General features: G+C 51.3%; 1 protein-coding gene across 5 annotated transcripts in view; it reads right to left on the bottom strand.

The window, feature by feature from the left end:
* Window positions 1-239: 239 nt before the first annotated feature.
* MSI2 (musashi RNA binding protein 2) overlaps window positions 240-15,486 on the bottom strand; it is a 238,171-nt gene continuing 222,924 nt past the window's right edge. For 4 of the 5 annotated variants that reach the window (XM_064523071.1, XM_064523074.1, XM_064523075.1 and 1 more), the window contains 3 exons: window positions 8,347-8,555; window positions 6,855-6,932; window positions 240-4,692 (listed from right to left, as the gene is read on the bottom strand). In XM_064523071.1, coding sequence (XP_064379141.1) covers window positions 6,891-6,932; window positions 8,347-8,555 — 251 coding nt within the window. In that variant the 3' untranslated portion in view covers window positions 240-4,692; window positions 6,855-6,890. The remainder of the gene's footprint in view (window positions 4,693-6,854; window positions 6,933-8,346; window positions 8,556-15,486) is intronic. The other variant, XM_064523073.1, reaches the window with a different exon arrangement.

The raw sequence follows: 15,486 nt of genomic DNA, 5'->3' as shown, positions 1-15,486 counted from the left end.
GCAGGATGCTCCCAGGGAGGAAGGCGAGCAGCTGTGCGTGCCCAGGCTGCCCGATGCCACACCGGCACCATGAGGCTTGCCGCCGGTGCCTGGCACAGCCAGGGATTTGGGGCGATTTCCCCCCACCCCTTTTTCCCCCCCTGCCCACTTTTTTTTTTTTCCTCCCCTTTTTCTTTTCCCTCCAATCCCCCCCCTCCCCGCCCCCCGGGCCGCCCGCCCCAACGACAGGACTCCACGGCTCTGTTCAAAACAGTTTATTGTATTTTTTTGTCAGACAAACACATTGATTTCTGGACCACAGTAGAGGATGGAAACCTTTCACAAACTTATTTATTTGAAAATACAAATATAAAATTATACTTTCCACATCTGTGATGTGAGAGACCCCCATCCACATAGTATTTTACAACAGGGCTTCAGAAAGCCATACACAGAGACCTGAAAGATGCTTGATATATATAGATACATATATATATGTATATATATAAAAAAAAAAGTCACTACCAAAGTTCTCATCAGTTCATACTAAAGTATAAAAGGAAGGGCTAGGCCTGCCACTGTGCCATAGTTTATTTAGGTACATTTACGACCACCCGAAACGCTAGACTCGCACTCTAGTACTGACGGAGCTGGGACCTGGTACGACAGAGGAGGACGCGGGCTCGCTGCCCGCCGGGGCCGCGGGAGCCGGCGCGGGAGCCGCACCGATGCGCAGCGACGCTCCCGCCCGGCTGCACGCCCCGGCGGGCTGGGAACCGGGGCCCGGCCTGCTTCCGCGAACGACTTGTTTCAGCTTTTTGGTAAATTTTTATTACAGTATTAAAGTATTGCTTAGCTCACAGAATCGCCTCGTGTAGTGTTCGCACACAGAAATGGGTTTGAACTCGATTCTGCACGTATGAAACTCTACAGTGTATGTACGCAGATCACAGAGTCTGCCCGCGTGTCTTCGATGCAATCTGTCTCTTCCGCTTAGCTAACCTCTGCTTTCTGTTTGAGCTATTTTGCTTAAAAAAAAAAAAAACACTAAAAAAAAAAAAGAAACCCAGAAAATTCCACCCAAGAGACATTTCCATAGCATAAAAGACAGCTATGAGTTAGTGTTTGTGTAAACAGTTTCATATGCAATATCGTACATAACCACGGCTGGCCTTCGGTAAAAACGTAGTAAACTATATTGCTTCATTATTGATCACGCTGCACCGAGCGAACGGCGGAAAGGGAAGAGGAAGGTGCCTGTGGCCGGAGTCGCCAGCCCTCGTGCACGCCGCAGATGGAAGCGGCGGCGGGGGCGGCGGGAGGGACCGGCATCGCCCGGCCGGTGGTCATCGCCAGCCGTCACCGGCGAGCCGAGGGCTCGGGAGAGGGGCCGCGTGCCCCGGGCGCAGCCGCCGCGAGCCATGCTACCTTAAAGCCCAAGCTGCAGAGCCCACGCGAGGCGGGCAGCCGTGGAGCGGGGGAGACGGGCAGGGGCGGCGCGGCCCCGTTTCGGTCAAGCCGAGCGCAGGGGACGGTCGCTGCCGCGTTTGGGGGCGCGGGGGGGGGGGCGGGGGGGGACGGCTCCCTGCGCACCCGAATTCGGTCGGATTTCCAGGGCTCCCGGCAGAGCTGCCGGTGCCGATCCGCACAACCAGCCGCAACCCCGGCGCGCGCTCGCTCGCGCTCTGGCCGCTGCGCAAGGAGACGGGCGACGTCCGCCCCATCCGCGCTCCCCCTGCGCCACTGAAACTAGGATGCAGCCGAACCTTTGCGCCGAAAATTTGTAAAAAAAACCCCCAAACGAACAAACGAACGAAAACCCCCGTTCGAAATGGACTCGTAGCTGAGCGGGGGACTAACGTGAACCTCAGTCTAGGCAGCCACGTCAAAACATACCGCATCCGCGACATTGTGCTATGGGCCACTGGGACTTCTCGAAAGGTATAGAAACATCTAAAACATATTCACACAGATTAGCAATTTCTTCTGAGCATTCTTAAAAAAATATTTTTTTTCTCTTAGTAAAATCGTTTTAATATACCGTGCCTCCCTCTTTTAAAAAATAAATTAAAAAAATCCAGTTTTGCATATCTAGCATTAGCATTTAAGGTAGTATGGCACATCCCCTTTTCAAAGTCAAGGGTGGGGATCTACAAAATGCCTTAAGAGTTTGCCAGCATTTTTAACAATGTGAGACCTTTGGTTAGTTGAAACCGCATCAGATCAGCAAAAAAAGAAAGAGAGAGAAAGAAAACAAACGAAAAAGAAAACAGGAAAAGAAAGAAAAGGAAAACCTTCCCAAAATTATTAGCATTTTTTTTCCTTAAATAAGAGAAAGTTCTATCCTTACTGGTCCTAAATCTGAATAACTACATCTAAATTTTTAACCTTAATTACGATACACCTACCAATATGTACTAGAAGAGGAGGAGAGAAAGAGGGGGATTCACTACACTAGCATCAGGACAGCACTCGTACAAGATAGCCATTTTATACACTATTAACAGACAACAATGATCAACGCAGAATCGCCTATGAGGTGACAGGGGATGGAGGGGAAAAGCAACCGGTAGTACAGTACATCATCAACATTGACAAAAGAGCGATAAAAAATCCCCCGACCCACACACCGACGGCCAGGGAATTTGGTTTGTTGTTTTTTTCAGTTTTTATTTTTTAAAGAATTGTTTCATTTATCTCTTTTATTACTTGATCAAGTCTCAATATTTAAAAAGCGTCCAGCATTTTGCTTAAACCTGGTTGTTCTGAAATAAGAAAAAAACCTAAAATATTACACAAAAAAGCATGATTCTTTTTTAAAAACAAGAAAAACAAGGTTTTCTCCTTTCGGTTAGCAGTATGGTGCCTTGTTTTTGTTAAAGATGCCTTGCTCTACCTTGTCTATTGAACGTCTACATTAGTCTACTTGTTAGTAAAATTTACAAAAATAGGAGTGCAGCAGCTCTTTTTAACAAATGTCGCATTCAGTGTCTTATACTGGCTGTACCTAAAGTACCAAATTTATAAACGTAACAATTTAAAAAAATATTAATAAAACTTGTCAATATTACGTTAAAAAAAGAAGAAATATATCCACACTACAGTATGTTCTTAATGCCACCTACCGTGTTGTACTTCTATTTTGCTGTTGCAGGCCTATTTACCAATATTAAAAAAATTAAATTAAAAAATATCCTTCATAAGTTTCCTCCCCCAACAGAGGACCATATATATAACAGCCAAATATTAAACATGTGCAAATAGGAAACTGTCAGTTTTTCCCCTACCAGTCACAGTGCAATGATGTTTTATACTTTATTTTTTTAAAATTCTGTTTACAACTACAATAAATTAAAATCTTCCGTTGCTTCTAGGGTGATACTTGTAGCACTGAGGTATTCCCAAAAAACAAAGTTGCTTTCCTAATTTGTTAATACAGAAAATAATGGATAAAAAAGGTAATAATGCAAGCTTTAAAACCGCTCTTCCTACAGCACGTTCAACCCCGGAGAGGGACCGCTTCCCCGTCAGAGCTTTGTAGGATGCCCAGAGCAGCTGAAATGACTGGACAGCAAGTTGATCTAATTTAAAACAACAACTAAAAAAAAAAAAAAAAAAAAAAAGGTGTGCTTTGAACTTTAAATGCGTTAAATAGTAAAACCGTAGCTCCTTTTTCAGTCTTGGGAAAAGCAGTTTTTAAATTAAAAATATAACTAGACCGTACTTTGTAAGCTGTGCACGTATGACTAGATAATATGCTGGTATGACGCTAGGACAGTTCGAAGGTCTAACACACCTACGGAGCAAGCTAAACAGTGTTAATCTAACACCTATGGGCCAGCTCTGGCAGTTCATCTAAAAGTTTAAAACTTTAATTTTTTTCTTCCATTTTAACAGCGAAACTGCCTTACACTGACTCCATCACAAAAATAGTTTGTATTTCTCTTTCTTAATAGTTTATATGTAGTTAATGGAATTGTATTTACAGTATTCTTTTTTTTTCAGAATTCACAATTTCAAAAAACCTTATATCACCTCTTTCAACAGAAAAAAAGCACTTATAGAAAAAGGACGCGCAACATTTTGCCGTCCTCACCTTATTGCCGAAAATAGATATAATCAGGTTAACAAAGACGCCACGAACGCAAAGACCGGCTAGCGAACCCGCTGCGCGCGCGCGCTCGGCTCCCGAAACGCCCGCCGCCGCGGCGCCCCGATCGGTACCGAAGGGCTGAGAAGCGCGGGAGCATCTCAGCGTCCTCTAAGCAACAACGACTACATAAAACGAGAGGAAAAGGGAGGGGAGGGGAGAAGAAAGAAAAGAAAGAAAACTCTTAATATAAACAGTTACACTATGGTTAGGCTCTTGCTAGGTACACAAAGAATCAGAGCTACGTGACTACGAGACTATGTCAAAACGCTACGAAAAAATGTGATTTGAACAGGCTTAAAAAGGCAGGGTGGGGGGAAACCCATCGAGAAAATAAAACGAACAAGAAATGGATTTTATATACATACTTTAAAAGCTGTTGTTTTTATAGTACAGCAGATTCATGAGATGATGAGAGAGATTTTAAACAACCTAAGTCCGCGGAGTGCCACCTCCAGTTCGCGTGGTCGGGGATGATGTAGTGCTGCAGGTCCGACGGCGTCGCCCGACCGCGGGGCCGCTCAGAAGCTGCGCCCAGCCTTGCCCGGACATCCAGAGAGACCCTGCGGAGAGGCAGCGTGAGGGTCGCGGCAGGGATGCTCGCCCGCCCGCCCGCCTCCCCGCTCCGCCGTGCAGAAGGGGACGACGCGGAGAAAGGCGCCGTGCCGAGCCCGCGGCCGGGGCTCGGCGGGGTCCCCGCGGCACCGTGCAGCCGCCGGCTTTACCTTTCAAATACCGGGGCAGGGAAAGCCGCGCCGGCACCCCGGAGGCCCCTTTGAGCAGCCTCGCGGGCCGCGTTTGGGGCTGTTTGCTTGTTTTTCGAGTTGCGCATTAGCATCGTTTAGGAACAACGAAACGTGACTTGATACGCCAAAAGCATGAGCAGAGCTCCTGCGGCGTCTGCGTCGGCAAGGCTTCTGCAAAGCCAGCGTCATTTTTTTTTGCCAAAAATGCTGCAAAAGTAGTTGAAAGGTAAGAGCCGGCGCCTGGGAACGTGGGAATGTCCTGGGATGCACAGGAGCATCCCAGGACGCGTGGGAATGTCCTGGGATGTGCGGGAACGTCCCAGGATGTGCGGGAGCATCCCAGGACGCGTGGGAATGTCCCGGGATGCACGGGAGCATCCCAGGATGCCCAGGAGCATCCCAGGACATGTGGGAACGTCCCGCGACGCGCGGGAGCATCCCAGGACACGCGGGAACGTCCCAGGACACACGGGAGCATCCCTGGACGCGCAGCCCCTTGCAGGCGGCGGTGGCCGCAGGGCTGCTCCGCCGCTGACAAACCCTCGCGCTCCGCGGCCCCGGGGGAATTAATAATGAGGCTCATTTCCTCCCCTCCAAATCTATTTCAATTAGTATTGAGCAACATTAAAAGCACTTTCTGTTTTTAAGTCATTAATGGTTGGAGTTCTAACGCTGGCCAGTAAATGATGGTTACAATTTGATGTGTTGTGGTAAGTGTAAAATGATTATAACGTATTAATCTGATGAACGCGGCCGTCATTGCAGCGTTATTAGTTTGAATTACGATGCTCGGCATAAATCTGCAGCATGCTCTGTACACCGCCGTGTCGTTACCAAGGCTGACGGCCCAGAAAGCCTGCCGGCTCCGAACAAATCGACCCGTGAACGTACACGGATACATGCAAATCGGAGCGGGGATGAGAGCAAGGGCGCTTAGGCATTTTTCTTCTTTCCCGTAAAAAAAATTACTTGGTGGACCGAATCAATCCATGCAACAATTTCAGGTAATCGTGTGTGTATAGCGGTAGATGAAGAGTAAATACAAAACTTTTATCCACCGGTATTTACATATAAATCTATTTTTATACTCTTTAAAGCCTCCAAATGTTTTCCATAAATACTGGCCAGCTCCCAGCCCCACGACTAACTGCAATTCTAATTTCGTACACTGATTTTGAATGTAAAACATGTGACGTGTAATGCTGAGCTAAAGACGGGGAAACACTATTCGTCCCGTACGTTACGTGTGCCTGGACCGGTAAGGTGAACCCGTGTGACGGAGCGGGCAGAACTTCTGGTTTTCATTGTTTGACTTTTCCAATCTAAGCTACTCTCAGTGTAAGAATATTTGTTTGCAAAGATGAATATGCCAAAGGCCAAAAAAATAAAAAAATTTAAACATTTAATTAACTCGAGCTTAGTTCAAAGGGTAGGAAACTGGCAGCGATCCAGAGATGCATTACTCAGGTAATGTCTTTAATTTAATTTGCTTAGGTTTAATTTTTTTTTAATCTTGATAATTGCTCTATGGTTACTAGTTACAATGTTATCTTTTAGCTTTAATATTTGGTACAGCGCTTAATTAAGAATGATGGTTTTCTCTGCAATAAAGCAGTGGGGCTCGTCTATTTTTAGACCGCTGCAGTCGCAGCGAAGCTGTGATGCTCGCGGCGGTGCTGCCAAGCGAGACGCGTTTGTGGCCCCCAAGGTTTCGGGGATCACCAATGATTCTGGGGGCCTTTAAGCCTCCAGGTGACCGCGCCACGCATCACAAATACAGAAAACCGGCTCTTGAGGTGCTGGCTCCTGATCTGCTTTCCAGTTTCCCACCCTGAGATTGATTTAAGTAAAATAAATCACAAAAAGGAATGATTAAAGGCCAAGGAAAGACGAAATGAAGAATAAAAATTGTTCACTTAAAGTAACTATAAGGGAAATGGTAGTTCAGCACAAAGTACAAATGGTATATACGGTAATACCTCCAAGTGAGATGGCAACCAACCATGTGTAACGTTTCAATGGTATCCATTTGTAAAAGCCGTTGCAATCAAAGGTCCCTAAAATTGCACAATTGTTAAGTTCATCAGTGCTCTATACATGGGAACAGATGATTATTAATTTTGGCAAGAAATTATCAAAGGACTTGAAAGACTGTGTTGCCAGCATGAATATGTATTTCAGAAAGCTTTCGGGTCACCAACGACTTGAGGGCTCAACTCGAAGGTACCTTTCCGAGACCGTCACCTTCTCATTCCCAGGGCCAAGCACACACTTTGGGTCTTCCTTTGTTTATTTTTAAACCAGGGTTAGTAAATGGAGGGTGTTAAATGTGTGTGTGTGTGTGTGTGTGTGTGTGTGTGTGTGTGTGTGTGTGTGTGTGTGTGTGTGTGATTAAAAAAGGCTACTGGATTCTTCAGAGTTATTGGGGGATAGGAGAAATTAGGAGGCTGCCAATCTGCAGGTCAAATGCAAAGTAATTCTTTGAAGAAACAGTGCAGACAGATGGGGACACCATGAATTGTATCTTGTGTCTTATTACTTGAAAAAACAGGATGCTACTGTGGTCAAAGCGCACAAGTCTTCAAGAACATATAGGTCTTTTTCTTTAGGTAAACATGGGAATAAGGGGTGTTAAGTGGTGACAGATGGCAGTTTAAATTGATGCTGCTCTTAGCAGAATAATAATATTCCACCTCTCACACGGGGATTGATCCAAAGGGGCTCTCCAGGCCTGCAGGTGACCTTCGGAGGGGGACGGACAGACCAAGGACATGAGGGCACAAATGAAAGTCAAAAGATCGCTTAGTTGGGTTTTTTTGGGGGTGTGTGTACTCTTTGTTGGTGCCATAAAAATCGCATCGCCCAATTCCAGGAACCTTGTCTGCACTGCCGGCTCCCCGCCGGCTCGGAGCACGGCACCCTCTGCTCCGCGAGAGGAACCGCAGGCGAGGGCCCTGCGCTCCGACGTGTTCGATTTACAAGAGGAGAGAGCAAACAGCAATTCCTCATCGTGGTATCGGCGGAAGGACAAGAGCCCTTTTCGCTGCTGGTTTTGTGTTTCGGAGAGTGACAGCCGCTACGGAGGTCCAACACATTCATGCTAACGCACACAGGTAAAACGAGGCAGCCCGGACACCGGCATGCAGTGCTGTTAGGCAGATCTCCACCGCCCCTCATTAGTGAGATTACAGAACCAGGCAGCGCTAACGAAACGCTTTCCCAGGGGCTCGGCGACGAAACGGGAGCGACTTACTTGCATCCTGCAGATCGCCAGGACCGTTAGCAACGCGGGGACCGGCGAGGGGTTAGGCGTGAGCGGCAAGCGGGGCGCCTCCTGCTAACCCCCCCGCCGGGCCAGCCCGACCCCTCGTTAAATTCAACATAGAGGCTTCTACAGCCGGGGCAGCAGGATGCTGGCGGCAGCACCCGCGGCGCGCGACCCGCCCCGGCCCGCCGCGCGCCGGTACTCACCGCGATGCCGTGGCCGAAGCCGGAGCCGGGCTGGGGGCTGGCCGCGCTTATGTAGTTGCCCACGCCGGAGTCCTGGCTGGCCGTGCCGTAGAGGTCCGCCACGGGCCCCGGGCTGTTGGCGCCGGGGAAGCCTCCTGGCCGCGCTGGCGTGGAGCCTGCCGGGGAAGCGGGCGCGCCAAAATTCGGTTGAGCACTGTAGCTATTCAAGACTGGTGTGCAGAGAATAAAGCTGGGTATGAGGCCGGACGCCGGGCATGCACCGTTATCACAAAGCCAAACACTAGAATGAACAGCCTAGGCCCAACTTCTAACACTTAACCAAGGCCATGCGATAGGAGAGCAAGTACTCAATAATAGTCAGCCCGGACTACTACGAAGCTTAGAGCTCCAAAAATATATATATGAATATATATAAAAGAAAAAAACAATCATTCAACACACTACTGCAACCAGAGACTGTAGGTGCTCATTTTCACCAAATTATCACAAAATATAATAGATATTTTTCAACATCTGACTTGATGCTCATGCAGTAGTAACAAGTTCTCTAGGTCTGGGCACGCCGAGACAGCATTCACATCCCATGCAAACTACAAAGGAACTAGGTTGAGACTACACATTGTGGTAATATTGATATTAAAATGTTGACAGCAAATAAATAACTTCGGTCACATCTAGCAAAAATTGTTTTTGGATCCATTCGATACTTTTGGAAAAAAAACCCGCCCTTTTAAATCAGTGAGCTGTAGAAATATTTCAATAGTTAATTTTTTTTTTCTTTAAATGGTATGGAATGGAACAGTTTGGAGTGTTTTTTGTTTAATATGACCAAGGAGAGTGTTGTTTTATTTAATTTTTTTCCTTTTGATTTGGAGAGCGAAGACCTACCTTCGTCTCCAAAACCATGCTTGGGACATCAACCAAAATTAAACAAATAAATAAAGATCAAAAGCAAAAAAAGAATTCCAGAGGGTGTATGAAAACTCACCTCCTAACGTGGAAGTAAAAGAAAACTTAAGATTTTTCCTCCCTTTTTATGTGGGTTTTTTTTTGAGACAGAGAAACAATGTAGGTAAGGATGAGGCTAGAGGAAACTGCAGGTATTGGAGCATGTTAGATGGTCAGGCTGCGGCACTCCTCAGTCACACCTGGATGGGACGTTCATGAGAAGGTTCGATGCGCGAGGCGTTAGCGGGCTAGGATGGAAATGGCTGTGCTGGAGCTGCAGCTAAACCGCCGCCGCGGGAGCCGGGGATGCGCCGGCGCCCGGGAGCCCCGACCTGCTCCTGGGCATCACCGCGGGCCCGGGGCCCATCCTAGACCCTCCCCAGGCCTCTCCTCTCGGCTCAGCTTCCCACGTAGCTCGGGGCGCGCGGAAAGGGGCTGGCGAGCTCGGCCGGCGCCGGGGCAGCACCGCGGAGCTGCCATCAGCCCGGCTCTGCTGCGCCGCCCCGTCCCCGTCCCCGTCCCCGTCCCCGTCCCCGTCCCCGTCCCCGTCCCCACCCAACGCACGCGCTGCTTCCAGGTGAACGAACAAACTAGCCGAGAAAAGCCCAAATGGCACCTGCTGCCCCTGCGCCGACGGGAAAGCGCGTTCCATAAAATAACCGATTTTACGCGGCGCTCAACTGGTGGCGGGGGGAGTAAGTAGGTCATCCAAGCAAGCGAGTTAAAAGGAATAAGGCATGAGCGAGTAAACAGATTATTTTGGAATTCGCTGGCAAACAAAGCACCATTTTTTTGTTATTAAAGATTAAATGTCAAGATAACATTTGGCCTTCTCACTCATGAAGAAAAATATCCTGCTGAGATGTTCGAAAGCCCTTCATTACCGTAAGCTAGCACTCCCCCCCCTTCTCTTTTCCCGTCTGGTTCAATAAAACAGACAGGGGTTTTGCTGGCAAGTGGCACAGAAAAGCCAGCGCAGCCGCTCGGGCAAAGCCAGCGGCCGCCACGAGGGCAGGACAGCAGAGGAGGCTCCCGGCTGCCGGGTCTTGCCGGGAATTGCCCAGGACCAAAGAGGACGCCGGGACACGCGGTTTAGACGCCAAAACGCAGAGGGCAAGAAAAACCCCAGACTGGAACAACCAAGCGTGGCAGCGATCCCCGAAACACGCAGCTCCCGCCTAGAAACGCGGGGAAGACGTAACGGAAAATCAAAGCTCGGGTCGAGGCCAAGGTCCAAGCCCACCGCGGGCAGCGGCGTGGTGTGGCCAGGGTGAACGCGGCCACGTGCGATGCCTGGAGATTTAATTTCAAGATATGGCGACCAACTACTGCAGCATTGCAGAGCGGCACGAAGGATCTGTCCGGTCTGGCCGGAGCAGAGGGACGGGAGCCGCTTGCACCCCAGGGAGGCCGGAGACGCCGGCCTTCGCGGCCAAAACGCGCTGGCGACTGCTCACCCAAACACCCTTCTGCCCGGGGCACGTGTTGGAAGAAGAAGGTAATTTCCATCTGCCGATGGATTTTTTAACGCTCCCGCCGGCCGGCTCGCAGCGCGCAGGAGCTTCGAACCCTCCTGCAAGGCCTCGCCGAGCTGGCGCTTGGCTCCGGACCCCGTAACCGAAAGAGAAAAGCTCTCAATCACAGGGAGATTGAACGCGTCTCAGACGATTCGCGCTAATTCGGTTTAACGATTCATTCAGCCACGATGCTCTGCCGAATGTCTGTCCTCTCACAGCACCGGCACTTCCACTACCCGGAGCTGGACGCGGCTTTCAGACGACTTTGGAACAACACCGAAGGGACCTTGAATGGCTTTCCTGACATGCAAAAGTGTGATGTGTTTTGAAATACCTGGAAACAAATTTATTTAACAAACGTGAATAATCTGAGATGAAACCAAAGCACAAAAACCAAAAATCCTCCAGGCTCTGGATATTGTTTCAATCCACAAAGAAAAATCAAGCCTTTCTGGCGAGAGCCCTCTCCATCGCAACGTTCCTGTTGTCGGCTCAGTCCCGCGAGCCGGCAGCAGCCCTCCGAGACCTGCCCTTGCCACGAGCATCAGCAACGTTCAGATCAACGCCTCCGGTTTGAGGCGACTCCAACGCTTTCCCCAGCGCCTCACGTCCCGGGGTCAGAATGGAAATAATCAGGGGAAGGAGAGGTTTGGAAGCACGTTGCTGACAAACCAGCTGGGGATTACGTTGTCCCAGGAGAGGGGAATGAACCATCCCTAACTGATGCCGGCCGAAGGTGCTCGGGAGCAACGGCCTAGCCAGGCTGCCCCTGGTCCCGGCAGAGGGACCAGCCCAGCGGAGACCAGCTCCTGCGACCTTGCTCTGCCACAAGGACAAGGTCGAATGATCCAGCGCTGCCGGCGGGTCGGCAGAGCCACCTCCTCCCCTTTGGAGGACCGCCGGCTCTCAGGGGGTCTCGCCAGTCGAAGCACCCGTTTTCGGTGCGCGCTGAAAGGTTCAGGTCCAGTTCACCAACCAGCTGCATGGGAAACACCCCGCACCGGGCATTTCTGCGGCTCTGCGCTGCAGCCTGGTACCTCCCACGTAAGGCTTTCTTCCAGGCAAAGTTTGCCATCCCGAGCACCACCACGAAGCCCTGCACCAGGCAAAAGTCGGGAGAGATGCGGAAAGGGTTAGATGCATCTGCAAGCCGCCGCTAACCAACCTCTATCTGCTGCAGGCCCACGCACCCCGGTCCCGGGCAGGCGCCTGCGGAAAGAAATGCCTGCGGAAAGAAACGCCAGCAGCATCTCCTGCAACGCCGCGGCCCCTGCCATATCTCCTGCAACGCTGCTGGGCCCTGCCGCGGGCTGCAGCACCTCCTGCACACGGGGTTTCTCTCCGGGAGGCACGCGGTGCGACCGAAACGCAAGCTCGCTAGACCAGCTCCTTAAGCACCTCTGGGACGTCCTCTGCCCAAGCTGCGTTTCCTAACAGGAGCGTCGCGGGAAAGTCTTTCTGCTGCAACAGACTTGGAGAGAACTTGAAAAGGCATCAGTAACCTCCAGACAGCAAGGCCATTTCGCCGCTAGCTCATTTGGGCTCCTTTAGCAGAGCCTTCTCGCTCCACGCTCAACGCACACGTAAGACACGTCCCAACGCAACACCCGACGACAGCCGGTGTGTGCGCGGGTGCTGCAGAAATGCCCCTCGCAGCCTGGACTGCTCCATGCACTGCACACGGGGCGCCCGCGCCGGCTCCGGGCACCGCAGAAGCCGCCCGCCGCGACGCCAAACAGCCGGCGAGCACCACCGAAGCGCACGGCGCTGCACGGGGAGACGCGGGGCTTGCATGCAGCGTACAGCCCACGTTTAATGCGCAGTAATGCCAAGTTTCGGTGACATCGCCGCTCCCGGGCCCAGACGAGGGACCCCAGCACCAAACCTAGAGTTAAAAACACACATAAAGCTGGAGAAGTCACTTTACCTGTGCAGCTGCACCCGGGTACCCGCGCCGGGCTGGCGGCAACGCCCGAGCCAGGGCGGACGGAGTGGGGACCCGGTGCCAGAAAATGAAGCCAAGGGACCTGCCCGGAGAGCGACTGCCAGCCCTCCCCGCTCCCTCCCGCGCGCCCCGGCGGGGGCCGTCTGCTCGCACGGGCTCTTGGGCGACTTGTTGCTCCCGCGCTCTCATTTCGGGATGACTCTCCTCTGCCATAAGCAGCCACGCGCAATTTGGCAGGCATTTCTGCCGTCGATGTTTATGATAATAACTACACGTGCTCGAAAGCAGCAGGAAATTTTCAATATAACTATCATTAAGACAAAATGCTTTAAATCAAAGCCATTACCCACTACCAAGACTCAAAGCTCACAAGATTAGGCTGTTTTTTTATCTTTATGAAAAATTCATGTAACGTGCTGCAAACATCATCTGCCAGCCCGCGGGAGCCGATGCCGCAGCGATGCTCGGGGCTGGGGCACGCGGGGTGCTGGGGACGCGGGGGCTGTGGCGTGCGACGTGCCGCGGTTCTCCGAGCCCTCCTTCCAGCTACGGATGGGGGGAAGACGCAGCAACGGCACATTTCTGCTGTCTCTGCAGGGGATGGAAGATGTTGGCCACCTCCATTTTTCAGGGCCGCCCTGAAGGACTTTTCCCGGGCCTTGGCCAGTGCTGAACCGCCTTCCGCGCGGGGCTGCAAGGCCGGCAGCCGCAGGATGCTGCGGAGATATTGAATAAGCAGGCGCAGTATGGACTACTGTAAATCTTCACAAAGCTCAAGTCATCAGTGCACAGAGCCTCGTAAACACGACTAGCCAGCGCTGCACCCATTTTACAGATGCCTTGACTACAGCTAACTCTGAGCACTCAGCGCCGAAGCTAGCGGGGGCTTGTACCCGGCTTTTCAGAGATGCTGACAGCCAAGACGCGATTTACCCAGGGCTGTATGCACAAATTAATGCCCGTCTGACATAAGATGTCAGCGCTGCTGGTTCGTGGTTGCCTGTTCAGGGGACAAGAGTGCGCAGGCACAGCAGTGAGAATTAATGCTAACTTCCAGGCTCGTGTGATACACCACCGGCTGCACACGGCTATGGTCAGAGGCACGAGCGGGCTCGCTTCTACCCGGGCTGAGCCTCGGCAGCACTGCTCCCCTGTACCTGGCTTTACGCACGGTAGTGCTTGTGTCTGCACGCTCCAAATTCAGATCAATGCTCGTGCTGAAAAATGTCTCAAAAATGATGAGCTGGAAACATGCGGCTATTCTGGAAACTAATGATGTACAAACAGCTCCCGAGTACCTGAAACAGAAAGCGCGAGACATCCCAGAAAAACGAGTAACCCCGAAGTGTCACAACTAGAGGCTCCATTCAGCGAGTCTCTCGCGGAGCCCCGCACAGTGCAGCACTCAACTCTTGGTCTTCCCAAGCGGACTTAGAAAGCAAACGCCCCGCCGTAAGGAGCTGACAGCAGACACAGTTCCCCTGCGAGTAATAAAAGCTAGAGACGTTTTTCCTATGTCAACGAGTTCAATCTTGACTGGGGAAAATCCCCCCGCAGCCGCCCTGCCTTCGCCTGGCCCCAACGCGGCCCCGTAACGGGGAGCAGCCGGACTCAGCGGGAAGCGCCGTCCCTCCCTGCGGGGGGAATCAAACTAAAACAACTGTCAGGATCATCAGTGAAATAAGCGGTGATGAGACCGAGAGGCACCGAGAGCAGCTATCTGCCGCAACAAGGTACTATTGCACGTTATTTTCTATCTGCAGTCACACTTTAAAAGGTTGTTCTGCCTCTGCAGCCCCTTCGGAAATGGCTTCACACATCAAAATATCGCCAGGATAACGACTCAAAGCAGGGGGTGGTGAGCAGGCTCCTCCGCTCGGCAATTGCCGCCGCGGCTCGGCAGCGCCGAGGAAGGTACCGCTCACCTCCGTCGGCGCCGGGCCAGCGCCGGGAGCGGGCTCCGCGCGGGTGACGGTTATTAGCGCTTGTCAGGGCCACTCGAGCAGCGAGCCAAGCTGTGACAAGCCGGGCCGGCCACGGCCGCCCGATAATTACAGCTGCGATCCCGGGGCAACTGCTCCTGCCGCAGTTCCCGCGCCTTCCCTCCTCCGCGCAGCACGGGGACCTCTGCCCGCGCCGTCGGCCACGTCGGGAAGCTGCGGATGTGCGCTGATTTGCAGAAAAAAGGACACAGAATTCAGCGTATTCCAGCCCGGCTTTTCCCAGTTCCGCAGTTACGTACCAGGAAAAATAAATGCATTTTCCAGCTGAGGTGTGATTTCTTGCAAACAATCAATATTTATTTCCTAATCGCATTTTCCATATTGCGAGTTAACGGTGTCACTCTCGCACCAGGGCAGAGCGCGACACGGAGGCCACACAAAGCTTCGCTTGCAGGGGCTGCGATGGGGGAGCCAGCTCTTGTCACAGCCTTACAAAAGGATTTCCTCTCGAGCAGCTCATCTTTAATCATTATAAAAGCACAGAAGTTTAATCCATTTTTGATGTAAGCGCTAATAGCTTTGTGTCCTTGAAGTTCAAAGTGGTCTTCGTGCATGTCGCTAATTAGCCGAGCAAGCAGCCATTCAGCTCCCTCTCATGTTTCTAATTAGATCCTTAACAACAAACAAATGTCGACCTTACGAAGGCTGTGCTACGTTTCCCTCCATTAGTTAAACAGTTTGGGAGGGAGGCAGTTTGCATCTCTCTGCAGTCGTCCCCCCTTGCCCA

The sequence above is a fragment of the Dromaius novaehollandiae genome, chromosome 19 (assembly GCF_036370855.1).
Source record: "Dromaius novaehollandiae isolate bDroNov1 chromosome 19, bDroNov1.hap1, whole genome shotgun sequence".
NCBI lineage: Eukaryota > Metazoa > Chordata > Aves > Casuariiformes > Dromaiidae > Dromaius > Dromaius novaehollandiae.
Note: the sequence above shows the minus strand (reverse complement) of the source record. Positions and strands in the feature narration are given on the sequence as shown.